The sequence below is a fragment of the Oncorhynchus gorbuscha genome, linkage group LG24 (genome assembly GCF_021184085.1).
Source record: "Oncorhynchus gorbuscha isolate QuinsamMale2020 ecotype Even-year linkage group LG24, OgorEven_v1.0, whole genome shotgun sequence".
In the NCBI taxonomy this organism is placed as follows: Eukaryota; Metazoa; Chordata; class Actinopteri; order Salmoniformes; family Salmonidae; genus Oncorhynchus; species Oncorhynchus gorbuscha.
Genome location: NC_060196.1, coordinates 3,020,243 through 3,034,382, shown reverse-complemented (window position 1 = coordinate 3,034,382; position 14,140 = coordinate 3,020,243). Strand labels below are relative to the sequence as shown.

Sequence of the window (14,140 nt, the reverse complement as noted above, 5' to 3'; positions counted from 1 at the left end):
GAGCATAGATAAACAACTTGAATCTCAGAACACTGTAGTCATGGAGACACACACATGGAAGTTTAAACCAATGGTTTTTATCCCTCCACTTGCCACATACACTTTTTACCTTAAGATAATGAGGTTGGTCGATGTCCAATGCCCCAAACACAAGTCTTCCAAACCGAAAATAAACTAACAAACATTTTACTAATACTATAAAAAAAAATAGAAAACATCTTGTCTTCCAAACGATGGTGTCTTCCTCCACAAGGGAAAGGTTTTGAATCATTAAATTGATTTATGTGTGGAAACTTATACATGACATGCTACACATGACATGTGTTCCAGGTTAAATGTTCTGAAATGATGGTGGCTCCTAAGGTGTATTTTAGGATGTATACTAACTACTGAAAGTTAGTTAGAAAGGTAATCATACAGTAGATATTACCATTAGGAGTCAGTCAGAAAGGTAATCATACAGTAGATATTACCATTAGGAGTCAGTTAGAAAGGTAATCATACAGTAGATATTACCATTAGGAGTCAGTTAGAAAGGTAATCATACAGTAGATATTACCATTAGAGTCAGTTAGAAAGGTAATCATACAGTAGATATTACCATTAGGAGTCAGTTAGAAAGGTAATCATACAGTAGATATTACCATTAGGAGTCAGTTAGAAAGGTAATCATACAGTAGATATTACCATTAGGAGTCAGTTAGAAAGGTAATCATACAGTAGATATTACCATTAGGAGTCAGTTAGAAAGGTAATCATACAGTAGATATTACCATTAGGAGTCAGTCAGAAAGGTAATCATACAGTAGATATTACCATTAGGAGTCAGTTAGAAAGGTAATCATACAGTAGATATTACCATTAGGAGTCAGTTAGAAAGGTAATCATACAGTAGATATTACCATTAGAGTCAGTTAGAAAGGTAATCATACAGTAGATATTACCATTAGGAGTCAGTTAGAAAGATAATCATACAGTAGATATTACCATTAGGAGTCAGTTAGAAAGGTAATCATACAGTAGATATTACCATTAGGAGTCAGTTAGAAAGGTAATCATACAGTAGATATTACCATTAGGAGTCAGTTAGAAAGGTAATCATACAGTAGATATTACCATTAGGAGTCAGTTAGAAAGGTAATCATACAGTAGATATTACCATTAGGAGTCAGTTAGAAAGGTTATCATACAGTAGATATTACCATTAGGAGTCAGTTAGAAAGGTAATCATACAGTAGATATTACCATTAGGAGTCAGTTAGAAAGGTAATCATACTGTTAGTTAAGATGGATGACTACATCAATGACCAGGTTATTGAATTGTTAGGTACTAAATAAACAGAGTAAACATTAACAGGCAACTAGGAAAAGCTCAAACCAAGTTTATTCACCCAATGGGTGAGACAGCTGAACAGACAAGTACATGTTCCCAACGGCACAAGCATGTATACCTCAGTTTAGGTGGAGTCTCCTCCTTACCTCTAAACATTACATCTTTATTGCAAAGCAGGAAGTTAAAAATGATTTGGCTAATAAACTGTTCCTTCTCCCTTACTGTGACCTGAGCTGACCTCATCCTCCATTCCTCACTAATCCACAGCTCTCCACCCGTATCTGTGACTGCAACCATGTGATTGTCTTTCCCTTAGTAACATTCCAAGCCCCTGGTCCATATTCAACCTCCATCGACCCCACCATAATACATTCCTCCTACAGATAGCCATTAACGTCTGGTTTAGCAAGTATTTCAAATTACAACCCAGTAACTCAAACCAGACTGTGGACCTTCACCTTTCCATAGGATACCTGATGTCAATCAATAACATGTTCTGACAGAATGGAAACGTTCTGCATTCCAATCTCTCCCTCAGTACCACAAGGATATTTCATCATTCAAGTTTAGAACCCATCAGTCCCCCCTAATGAATTTTGAACAATAATTCCATACTGTTCAACATGATATAAATTTGGAAATAACTTCTAAATGAACAAAAACATAACATTTACATTTAAGTCATTTAGCAGACGCTCTTATCAAACATGATTAACAGTTGATTATTAGGTTTACACCTCTGAGACTTATGGTCGCTGATCTACAATGACACTGTACACACTCTTATTTACATCTCTCGTCAGACAACTGAGAATGACATTTCAACTGGAGCTTGATACAAAGCTGAGTCCTCTATCTATCTCTATGGGTCAAGGTAACAGTAATAGAAGGAAGAAACTGAGCTTTTAGAAAACAGCCAGTAGGGGGAGACAAACACTTATGTTGGGTATAATACCTGCTTTTATAAGGGACTTTTCTGACCAGCATCCCATTGACAAGCAGATTATAGACAAAACCTAAAACTGTCCGTTAACTTGAACAAATTCGGAAACTGTACAGGTTATATATATATATTTACATTTATTCAACTAGGCAAGTCAGTTAAGAACAAATTCATATTTTCAATGACAGCCGAGGAACAGTGGGTTTCTGCCTTGTTCAGGGACAGAAGGACAGATTCAACAGATTGTCAGCTTGGGGATTTGAATTTACAACCTTCCAGTTACTAGTTCAACACTCTAACCACTAGGCTATGCTGCTGCACCCCCATATTATTTATGGTTAAATAAATAATGTTCTTGAAGTTTAAAATTAAGCCTTTTTCTGTATAGATGTCCTGTTGTACTTGTGGTGACCATATATTCATGGACAAAAAGTGGTCTGTGTTTTCTGGACAGATACAGTACATAAGACCTACATAGAATGTGAATAATGACATTAAGCGTATATCTCAAATGGCACCATATTCCCTGTATAGTGCACTACCTTTAACCAGGGTCCATCACCATGTAGTAAATAGGGTTCCATTTGGGACACAGTAAGTTTAGGGAAGTTATTGCTGGATCACCTTTTGTATTGTCATTTCAGTTGATTTCAGCATGTGCTGCTGTGCCAACTCATATTTAGCCATACCACTGACTTCCTTTAATAACAGCTTCCTTTCTGTCTGTCTGTCTGTCTGTCTGTGGTTGGTGGTTATTAGCAGACCTGGGTAACGTATTGATTAGGACACATCATAGCAAAAATGTTTTGCAGCTGAAAATAAAAACACATGTATCTTACTGGACAGGTACAGTTAGTCACTCTCTGTTTCTGTTTGCTTTCTTCTGGTTTGTGCCTAATGAATATGACCCAGGTACTTTAGCTGTGCTTGGTTGAGCTTGTCTGGCTTAATGCAACCAATAGAATAGTCCCAAACGCTCAAAGTATTTTACAGATATTAAACCGTTTTTAACCCCAGGTCTGGTTATTAGTTATTTTTTAAAGCATCCAGAGACATTATTAAGCTGTATATATTCAACATGTTAATAATTGATATAGAGTACTAAGATACCATATAAGAGGGTGTGTGTGTTTGGTGTATGTGGGTGGAACAGTATGTGGGTGGAACTTCCCCCAGAAGAACAGGAAGTTACTCAGGAATCAGATAACAAGGTGAAAAGGAGAAGAAAGTGTCCCAACTATAACCAGCCAGGACATGTTACTGTATAACCAGCCAGGACATGTTACTGTATAACCAGCCAGGACATGTTACTGTATAACCAGCCAGGACATGTTACTGTATAACCAGCCAGGACATGTTACTGTATAACCAGCCAGGACATGTTACTGTATAACCAGCCAGGACATGTTACTGTATAACCAGACAGGCCATGTTACTGTATAACCAGCCAGGACATGTTACTGTATAACCAGCCAGGACATGCTACTGTATAACCAGCCAGGACATGTTACTGTATAACCAGCCAGGACATGTTACTGTATAACCAGCCAGGACATGTTACTGTATAACCAGCCAGGACATGTTACTGTATAACCAGCCAGGACATGTTACTGTATAACCAGCCAGGACATGTTACTGTATAACCAGCCAGGACAGGTTACTGTATAACCAGCCAGGACATGTTACTGTATAACCAGCCAGGACATGTTACTGTATAACCAGCCAGGACATGTTACTGTATAACCAGCCAGGACATGTTACTGTATAACCAGCCAGGACATGTTACTGTATAACCAGCCAGGACATGTTACTGTATAACCAGCCAGGACATGTTACTGTATAACCAGCCAGGACATGTTACTGTATAACCAGCCAGGCCATGTTACTGTATAACCAGCCAGGACATGTTACTGTATAACCAGCCAGGATATGTTACTGTATAACCATCCAGGACATGTTACTGTATAACCAGCCAGGACATGTTACTGTATAACCAGCCAGGACATGTTACTGTATAACCAGCCAGGACATGTTACTGTATAACCAGCCAGGACATGTTACTGTATAACCAGCCAGGACATGTTACTGTATAACCAGCCAGGACATGTTACTGTATAACCAGCCAGGACATGTTACTGTATAACCAGCCAGGACATGTTACTGTATAACCAGCCAGGACATGTTACTGTATAACCAGCCAGGACATGTTACTGTATAACCAGCCAGGACATGCTACTGTATAACCAGCCAGGACATGTTACTGTATAACCAGCCAGGACATGTTACTGTATAACCAGCCAGGACATGTTACTGTATAACCAGCCAGGACATGTTACTGTATAACCAGCCAGGACATGTTACTGTATAACCAGCCAGGACATGTTACTGTATAACCAGCCAGGACAGGTTACTGTATAACCAGCCAGGACATGTTACTGTATAACCAGCCAGGACATGTTACTGTATAACCAGCCAGGACATGTTACTGTATAACCAGCCAGGACATGTTACTGTATAACCAGCCAGGACATGTTACTGTATAACCAGCCAGGACATGTTACTGTATAACCAGCCAGGACATGTTACTGTATAACCAGCCAGGACATGTTACTGTATAACCAGCCAGGACATGTTACTGTATAACCAGCCAGGACATGTTACTTTATAACCAGCCAGGACATGTTACTGTATAACCAGCCAGGACATGTTACTGTATAACCAGCCAGGACATGTTACTGTATAACCAGCCAGGACATGTTACTGTATAACCAGCCAGGACATGTTACTGTATAACCAGCCAGGACATGTTACTGTATAACCAGCCAGGACATGTTACTGTATAACCAGCCAGGACATGTTACTGTATAACCAGCCAGGACATGTTACTGTATAACCAGCCAGGACATGTTACTGTATAACCAGCCAGGACATGCTACTGTATAACCAGCCAGGACATGTTACTGTATAACCAGCCAGGACATGTTACTGTATAACCAGCCAGGACATGTTACTGTATAACCAGCCAGGACATGCTACTGTATAACCAGACATGACATGTTACTGTATAACCAGCCAGGACATGTTACTGTATAACCAGCCAGGACATGTTACTGTATAACCAGACAGGACATGTTACTGTATAACCAGCCAGGACATGTTACTGTATAACCAGCCACGACATGTTACTGTATAACCAGCCAGGACATGTTACTGTATAACCAGCCAGGACATGTTACTGTATAACCAGCCAGGACATGCTACTGTATAACCAGCCAGGACATGTTACTGTATAACCAGCCAGGACATGTTACTGTATAACCAGCCAGGACATGTTACTGTATAACCAGCCAGGACATGTTACTGTATAACCAGCCAGGACATGTTACTGTATAACCAGCCAGGACATGTTACTGTATAACCAGCCAGGACATGTTACTGTATAACCAGCCAGGACATGTTACTGTATAACCAGCCAGGACATGTTACTGTATAACCAGCCAGGACATGTTACTGTATAACCAGCCAGGACATGTTACTGTATAACCAGCCAGGACATGTTACTGTATAACCAGCCAGGACATGTTACTGTATAACCAGCCAGGACATGTTACTGTATAACCAGCCAGGACATGTTACTGTATAACCAGCCAGGACATGTTACTGTATAACCAGCCAGGACATGTTACTGTATAACCAGCCAGGACATGTTACTTTATAACCAGCCAGGACATGTTACTGTATAACCAGCCAGGACATGTTACTGTATAACCAGCCAGGACATGTTACTGTATAACCAGCCAGGACATGTTACTGTATAACCAGCCAGGACATGCTACTGTATAACCAGCCAGGACATGTTACTGTATAACCAGCCAGGACATGTTACTGTATAACCAGCCAGGACATGTTACTGTGCACTTCATGTGCACCAGAATGACATGTTTTGGTCTTTCTTAGGTAGATCTTCAATCCTCAAAGATCCTTTACGATTGGTTTTGGGAAATGATATCAGATGATCCAATCTGTGCTCTCTGTAAATCCCATCGGTCTCCGCGAAATGCAGCGTGGACCAAACCTTCTAACAGAGCAGGATCAGGCATCTCTAATTTGATTTCCATTATGGTTTATCTACAATGTTTTCTCTAATTGAACAAATTACTCTATATTATATTATTATATTGATTATTATCATAACAAATGCCCTGATGTGATCACATTATATATAGCCTGTCAAGATCTGTTACATTAATTCACAAAGTAAATACAATTAAATCGATTTAAAAATAGATATATGTCACTCACAATTTCACACATTTTCAACATATGTTTTCCCCATTCTTGACAAGCAGTTCCCTTATTCCTCCACTTGGCACTCATTGTTCCTAGCGGATGGTCATGTCTGTGTATAAAATCAAGCAAACTTTCATATAAATCTCAGACCTTGAGTGGAAATGACTCTACACATGGTTTACTAACAGATTTGTGTCTGTCTGTGGTTGATGAGGCCTCTGGTTGTCATTAACAGAGAACAGGAACAGGTGTCAGAGACAGAGAGCTGGATGCGGTTCTGGACTAACATTCCTTGGTCAGTAGTGTATTTTACACATATAGACCATTTGTAGTTATCTTCATCTTTCTCAACAACACACATTTCTCTTCAACCTCAACAAGAGAGGCTGGATTGACCTGACTGACATAGATGAAGATGAGACCTGGAGATGGGTGGACACAAAGACACACACACATTACATGGTTTGTATTTGCATGTGAAAATGTTTCCTACTTATTTCCTGATTGTGGCTTTAGTGTCCCAGTAGTTACTGTATGTTTCACACATCATCAGATACAACATGGAGTCAGAACAACAGACTCGTTGTTAAATGTGTTTTCAATCAACAATGAAAACACACTGCAGTAGAACCCCACATTAGACGCAACACGAGGTCAGGACAGGAGACACAACATGAGGTCAGGACAGGAGACACAACATGAGGTCCGTACATTAGACACAACATGAGGTCAGGACAGGAGACACAACATGAGGTCCGTACATTAGACACAACATGAGGTCAGGACAGGAGACACAACATGAGGTCAGGACAGGAGACACAACATGAGGTCAGTACATTAGACACAACATGAGGTCCGTACATTAGACACAACATGAGGTCAGGACAGGAGACACAACATGAGGTCCGTACATTAGACACAACATGAGGTCAGTACATTAGACACAACATGAGGTCAGGACAGGAGACACAACATGAGGTCCGTACATTAGACACAACATGAGGTCCGTACATTAGACACAACATGAGGTCAGGACAGGAGACACAACATGAGGTCAGGACAGGAGACACAACATGAGGTCAGTACATTAGACACAACATGAGGTCCGTACATTAGACACAACATGAGGTCAGGACAGGAGACACAACATGAGGTCCGTACATTAGACACAACATGAGGTCAGGACATTAGACACAACATGAGGTCAGGACAGGAGACACAACATGAGGTCAGGACAGGAGACACAACATGAGGTCCGTACATTAGACACAACATGAGGTCAGGACAGGAGACACAACATGAGGTCCGTACATTAGACACAACATGAGGTCCGTACATTAGACACAACATGAGGTCAGGACAGGAGACACAACATGAGGTCAGGACAGGAGACACAACATGAGGTCAGGACAGGAGACACAACATGAGGTCCGTACATTAGACACAACATGAGGTCAGTACATTAGACGCAACATGAGGTCAGGACAGGAGACACAACGTGAGGTCCGTACATTAGACACAACATGAGGTCCGTACATTAGACACAACATGAGGTCAGGACAGGAGACACAACATGAGGTCAGGACAGGAGACACAACATGAGGTCAGGACAGGAGACACAACGTGAGGTCCGTACATTAGACACAACATGAGGTCAGTACATTAGACACAACATGAGGTCAGGACAGGAGACACAACATGAGGTCCGTACATTAGACACAACATGAGGTCAGTACATTAGACGCAACATGAGGTCAGGACAGGAGACACAACGTGAGGTCCGTACATTAGACACAACATGAGGTCAGGACAGGAGACACAACATGAGGTCAGGACAGGAGACACAACATGAGGTCAGGACATTAGACACAACATGAGGTCAGGACAGGAGACACAACATGAGGTCAGGACAGGAGACACAACATGAGGTCAGTACATTAGACACAACATGAGGTCAGGACAGTAGACACAACATGAGGTCAGGACAGGAGACACAACATGAGGTCAGGACATTAGACACAACATGAGGTCAGGACAGGAGACACAACATGAGGTCAGGACAGGAGACACAACATGAGGTCAGGACATTAGACACAACATGAGGTCAGGACAGGAGACACAACATGAGGTCAGGACAGGAGACACAACATGAGGTCAGTACATTAGACACAACATGAGGTCAGGACAGGAGACACAACATGAGGTCAGTACATTAGACACAACATGAGGTCAGGACAGTAGACACAACATGAGGTCAGGACAGTAGACACAACATGAGGTCAGGACAGGAGACACAACATGAGGTCAGGACAGGAGACACAACATGAGGTCAGGACAGGAGACACAACATGAGGTCAGGACAGTAGACACAACTTGAGGTCAGGACAGGAGACACAACATGAGGTCAGGACAGGAGACACAACACGAGGTCAGTATAGTAGACACAACATGAGGTCAGGACAGTAGACACAACATGAGGTCAGTACAGTAGACACAACATGAGGTCAGGACAGGAGACACAACATGAGGTCAGTATAGTAGACACAACATGAGGTCAGGACAGGAGACACAACATGAGGTCAGTATAGTAGACACAACATGAGGTCAGGACAGGAGACACAACACGAGGTCAGTATAGTAGACACAACATGAGGTCAGGACAGGAGACACAACATGAGGTCAGTACAGTAGACACAACATGAGGTCAGGACAGTAGACACAACATGAGGTCAGTACAGTAGACACAACATGAGGTCAGGACAGGAGACACAACATGAGGTCAGTATAGTAGACACAACATGAGGTCAGGACATTAGACACAACATGAGGTCAGGACAGGAGACACAACATGAGGTCAGGAGAGTAGACACAACATGAGGTCAGGACATTAGACACATCATGAGTTCAGGACAGTAGACACAACATGAGGTCAGGAGAGTAGACACAACATGAGGACAATACATTAGACACATCATGAGGTCAGGACAGTAGACACAACATGAGGTCAGTACAGTAGACACAACATGAGGTCAGGACAGGAGACACAACATGAGGTCAGTACAGTAGACACAACATGAGGTCAGGACAGGAGACACAACATGAGGTCAGTATAGTAGACACAACATGAGGTCAGGACATTAGACACAACATGAGGTCAGGACAGGAGACACAACATGAGGTCAGGAGAGTAGACACAACATGAGGTCAGGACATTAGACACATCATGAGTTCAGGACAGTAGACACAACATGAGGTCAGGAGAGTAGACACAACATGAGGACAATACATTAGACACATCATGAGGACAATACATTAGACACAACATGAGGTCAATACATTAGACACAACATGAGGTCAGGACAGTAGACACAACATGAGGTCAATACATTAGACACAACATGAGGTCAGGACATTAGACCCAACATGAGGTTATACAGTTTCTCCTGATAAACCGGTGCAGAATTGGTCCCAACCTCAACCACCATGTTACACTTTTATCTTCCTCTTTCTACATTTCCCTTTTATTAGGAGGATGACATCATAAACAGTTAGTCACAGACTCAGAGCAGAGACAGACACAGACAAAGGGGCAACGATAGCACCAGAACCTGAGTACAGACAGAAAGCACATTAAGTTATTGGAGATGTCTGAGGACATCTATGCTGTGCCAGATATGACAAAGAAGGTCAAGTTTAACAGAGGTGAGATGAAGGAGAGGATTGTGGATATCTACGTCAGTGCAGACACCCTGAGAGACGGTGAGACCAGCACCAAGAGAGAAGAAACAGTGGACACTGCTCCTAATAATGGACCAGGAGACCAGCACTCAGGTAACACACACACACACACACACACACACACAAATGCTAATAAATAACACACACAATACACATAACAGGTGAGATTATCCTGTAGTACTACAGATGTATTTGTCCCAATCCTGGATGATACAGTAAGACACATTACCAAAGATCTTTAATCATTTGTGATTCAGTACATGTTCAGTGGTGGAAGAGACCCTCTGGAGTTGCTGCAGTGTGTCTGGGGCTGCTGTGTGTTCTCCTACTGGCTGGGATCATAGGCCTGTCTGTCCAATGTAAGTCTACAGTATATCTATACTAAACAACAAAATGCAACATGCAAACATTTCTAAGATTTCACTGAGTTACAGTTCATGTCAGTCAATGGAAATAAATAAATTAGGCCCTAATCTATGGATGTCACATGACTGGCAGAGGATCAGCCATGGGTTGGCCTTGAAGGGCATAGGTCCACCCACTTTAGATCAAATCAAATCAAATTAAATGTATTTGTCACATACACATGGTTAGCAGATGTTAATGCGAATGTAGCGAAATGCTTATGCTTCTAGTTCCGACAATGCAGTAATAACCAACGAGTGATCTAACCTAACAATTCCAAAACTACTACCTTATACACACAAGTGTAAAGGGATAAGGAATATGTACATAAAGATATATGAATGAGTGATGGTACAGAGCGGCATAGGCAAGATGCAGTAGATGGTATCGAGTACAGCATATACATATGAGATGAGTAATGTAGGGTATGTAAACATTATATTAAGTAGCATTGTTTAAAGTGGCTAGTGATGTATTTTACATCAATTTCCATCAATTCCAATTATTAAAGTGTCTGGGGTTGAGTCAGTGTGTTGGCAGCAGCCACTCAATGTTAGTGGTGGCTGTTTAACTGTCTGATGGCCTTGAGATAGAAGCTGTTTTTCAGTCTTTCGGTCCCTGCTTTGATGCACCTGTACTGACCTCGCCTTCTGGATGATAGCGGTGTGAACAGGCAGTGGCTCGGGTGGTTGATGTCCTTGATGATCTTTATGGCCTTCCTGTGACATCGGGTGGTGTAGGTGTCCTGGAGGGCAGGTAGTTTGCCCCCGGTGATGCGTTGTGCAGACCTCACTACCCTCTGGAGAGCCTTACGGTTGTGGGCGGAGCAGTTGCCGTACCAGGCGGTGATACAGCCCAACAGGATGCTCTTGATTGTGCATCTGTAGAAGTTTGTGATTGCTTTTGGTGACAAGCCAAATTTCTTCAGCCTCCTGAGGTTGAAGATGCGCTGCTGCGCGTTCTTCACAACGCTGTCTGTGTGGGTGGACCAATTCAGTTTCTCCGTGATGTGTACGCCAAGGAACTTAAAACTTACTACCCTCTCCACTACTGTCCCATCGATGTGGATAGGGGGGTGTTCCCTCTGCTGTTTCCTGAAGTCCACAATCATCTCCTTAGTTTTGTTGACGTTGAGTGTGAGGTTATTTTCCTGACACCACACTCCGAGGTCCCTCACCTCCTCCCTGTAGACCTTCTCGTCGTTGTTGGTAATCAAGCCTACCACTGTCGTGTCGTCCGCAAACTTGATGATTGAGTTGGAGGCGTGCATGGCCACGCAGTCGTGGGTGAACAGGGAGTACAGGAGAGGGCTCAGAACGTACCCTTGTGTGGCCCCAGTGTTGAGGATCAGCGGGGTGGAGATGTTGTTACCTACCCTCATCACCTGGGGGCGGCCCGTCAGGAAGTCCAGTACCCAGTTGCACAGGGCGGGGTTGTGACCCAGGGTCTTGAGTTTGATGACGAGTTTGAAGGATACTATGGTGTTAAATGCTGAGCTGTAGTCGATGAACAGCATTCTCACATAGGTATTCCTCTTGTCCAGATGGGTTAGGGCAGTGTGCAGTGTGGTTGAGATTGCATCGTCTGTGGACCTATTTGGGCGGTAAGCAAATTTGAGTGGGTCTAGGGTGTCAGGTAGGGTGGAGGTGATATGGTCCTTGACTAGTCTCTCAAACCATTTCATGATGACGGAAATGAGTGCTACTGGGAGGTAGTCGTTTAGCTCAGTTACCTTAGCCTTCTTGGGAACAGGGACAATGGTGGCCCTCTTGAAGCATGTGGGAACAGCAGACTGGGATACGGATTGATTGAATATGTCCGTAAACACACCAGCCAGCTGGTCTTCGCATACACTTGGCAGCCAGATTCCAAAAGGGCTTTATTACATACAGAAATACTCCTCAGCACCCTCCCTCAGACGATCCAACAGGTGAAGAAGCCTGATATGGAGATCCTGGGCTGCTAAATTCTCTAAAACGACATTAGAGTTAGCTTATGTTAGAGGAATGAACATTCAGCTCTGGTGGACATTCCTGCAGTTAGCATGCCAGACCCAGACATCTGTGGCATTGTGTGGGACAAAAAAACCTGCACATTTGAAAGTGACTTTTTATTGTCCCGAGTACAAGGTACATCTGTATAATGATCATGCTCACTAACAGGAATGTTAACACATTTGTGCACTTCATTTTAGAGCGTATGAACGTACATGTGACCAACACTTTACATGTAGCGTTTATATTTTGGTTCAGTGTATATGTAGTTCTTATAATTCAGCTTTAGTAGTTCTGATGTGATCTATTTTAGTTATCAGTTTCTTCTTTATTGTTGTTGCAGACAGCAATGTCTCAAAGAACTCATCTGCAGAGAGAGACCAGCTACAGACCAGTTACAATAACCTGACTAAAGAGAGATACCAGCTAGAGACCAAATACCATAACCTGACTAAAGAGAAAGACCAGCTACAGACCAGTTACAACAACCTGACTCAAAAGAGAGACCAGCTACAGACCAGATACAGCAACCTGACGAATGAGAGAGACCAGCTACAGACTGAGAAAGCGTTTCTTAAAATGAGGCTGACCAATCTCAGTGAGTAAAACTACAGTCATAAATTATCAGTAACAACACACACCTGATCATGAGTCTGTGTTCTTTCATTAAGTATCCAGGGTGATCAGTTGAAGGAAATTAATGTTTCAATTTGTAGAACGAACATGCCCTGAAGGCTGGCAGAAGTTTGAATCCAGTTGGTACTTCCTGTCTACTGAGACTAAAACCTGGAAGGAGAGCAGAGAGGACTGTCTGGAGAGAGGAGCAGACCTGGTGATCATAAACAGTGATAAGGAACAGGTGAGATAGAGAGAGAGAGAGAGAGTGAGTGAGAGTGAGAGTGAGAGTGAGAGAGAGAGAGAGAGAGAGAGAGAGAGAGAGAGAGAGAGAGAGAGAGAGAGAGAGAGAGAGGGGGAGGATATGGGTGTGCAGGGGGTAGATATGATCAAACATAAGTGTGTATATATTTATGTTTCTCAACAACAGACATTTCTCTTCAACCTCAACAGGAGAGTCTGGATTGGTCTGACTGACTCTCTTATTGAGGGGACCTGGAAATGGGTGGACGGCACCCCACTGACCACAGGGTGAGAGATGATAACTAATCTGTCAATAAGTCTCCATTCAACCTTTTTCTATAGAGGTTACTGTCATTGATGGCATCAGTCAACAAAGTTAACATTAAGATGAAACATGTCTGTATATTATTTAGGATTGTGGTGCTCTAAATGTGATGTCTGACTGTTTTTAACCCTGTAGATACTGGTATTAACCATGATATCTGACTGTTTTTACCCCTGTAAGTACTGGTATTAACCATGATATCTGACTGTTTTGAACCCTGTAGGTACTGGTATTAACCATGATATCTGACTGTT

At 42.4% G+C, this 14,140-nt stretch overlaps 1 protein-coding gene across 1 annotated transcript; it reads left to right on the top strand.

The window, feature by feature from the left end:
- Window positions 1–10,210: 10,210 nt before the first annotated feature.
- On the top strand, window positions 10,211–13,853 carry LOC124013278 (CD209 antigen-like protein A). The gene is made up of 4 exons (XM_046327537.1): window positions 10,211–10,397; window positions 13,209–13,301; window positions 13,420–13,562; window positions 13,749–13,853. The coding sequence occupies exons 1-4, from the start codon at window positions 10,211–10,213 to the stop codon at window positions 13,851–13,853; spliced, it is 528 nt and encodes a 175-aa protein (XP_046183493.1).
- Window positions 13,854–14,140: the final 287 nt, after the last annotated feature.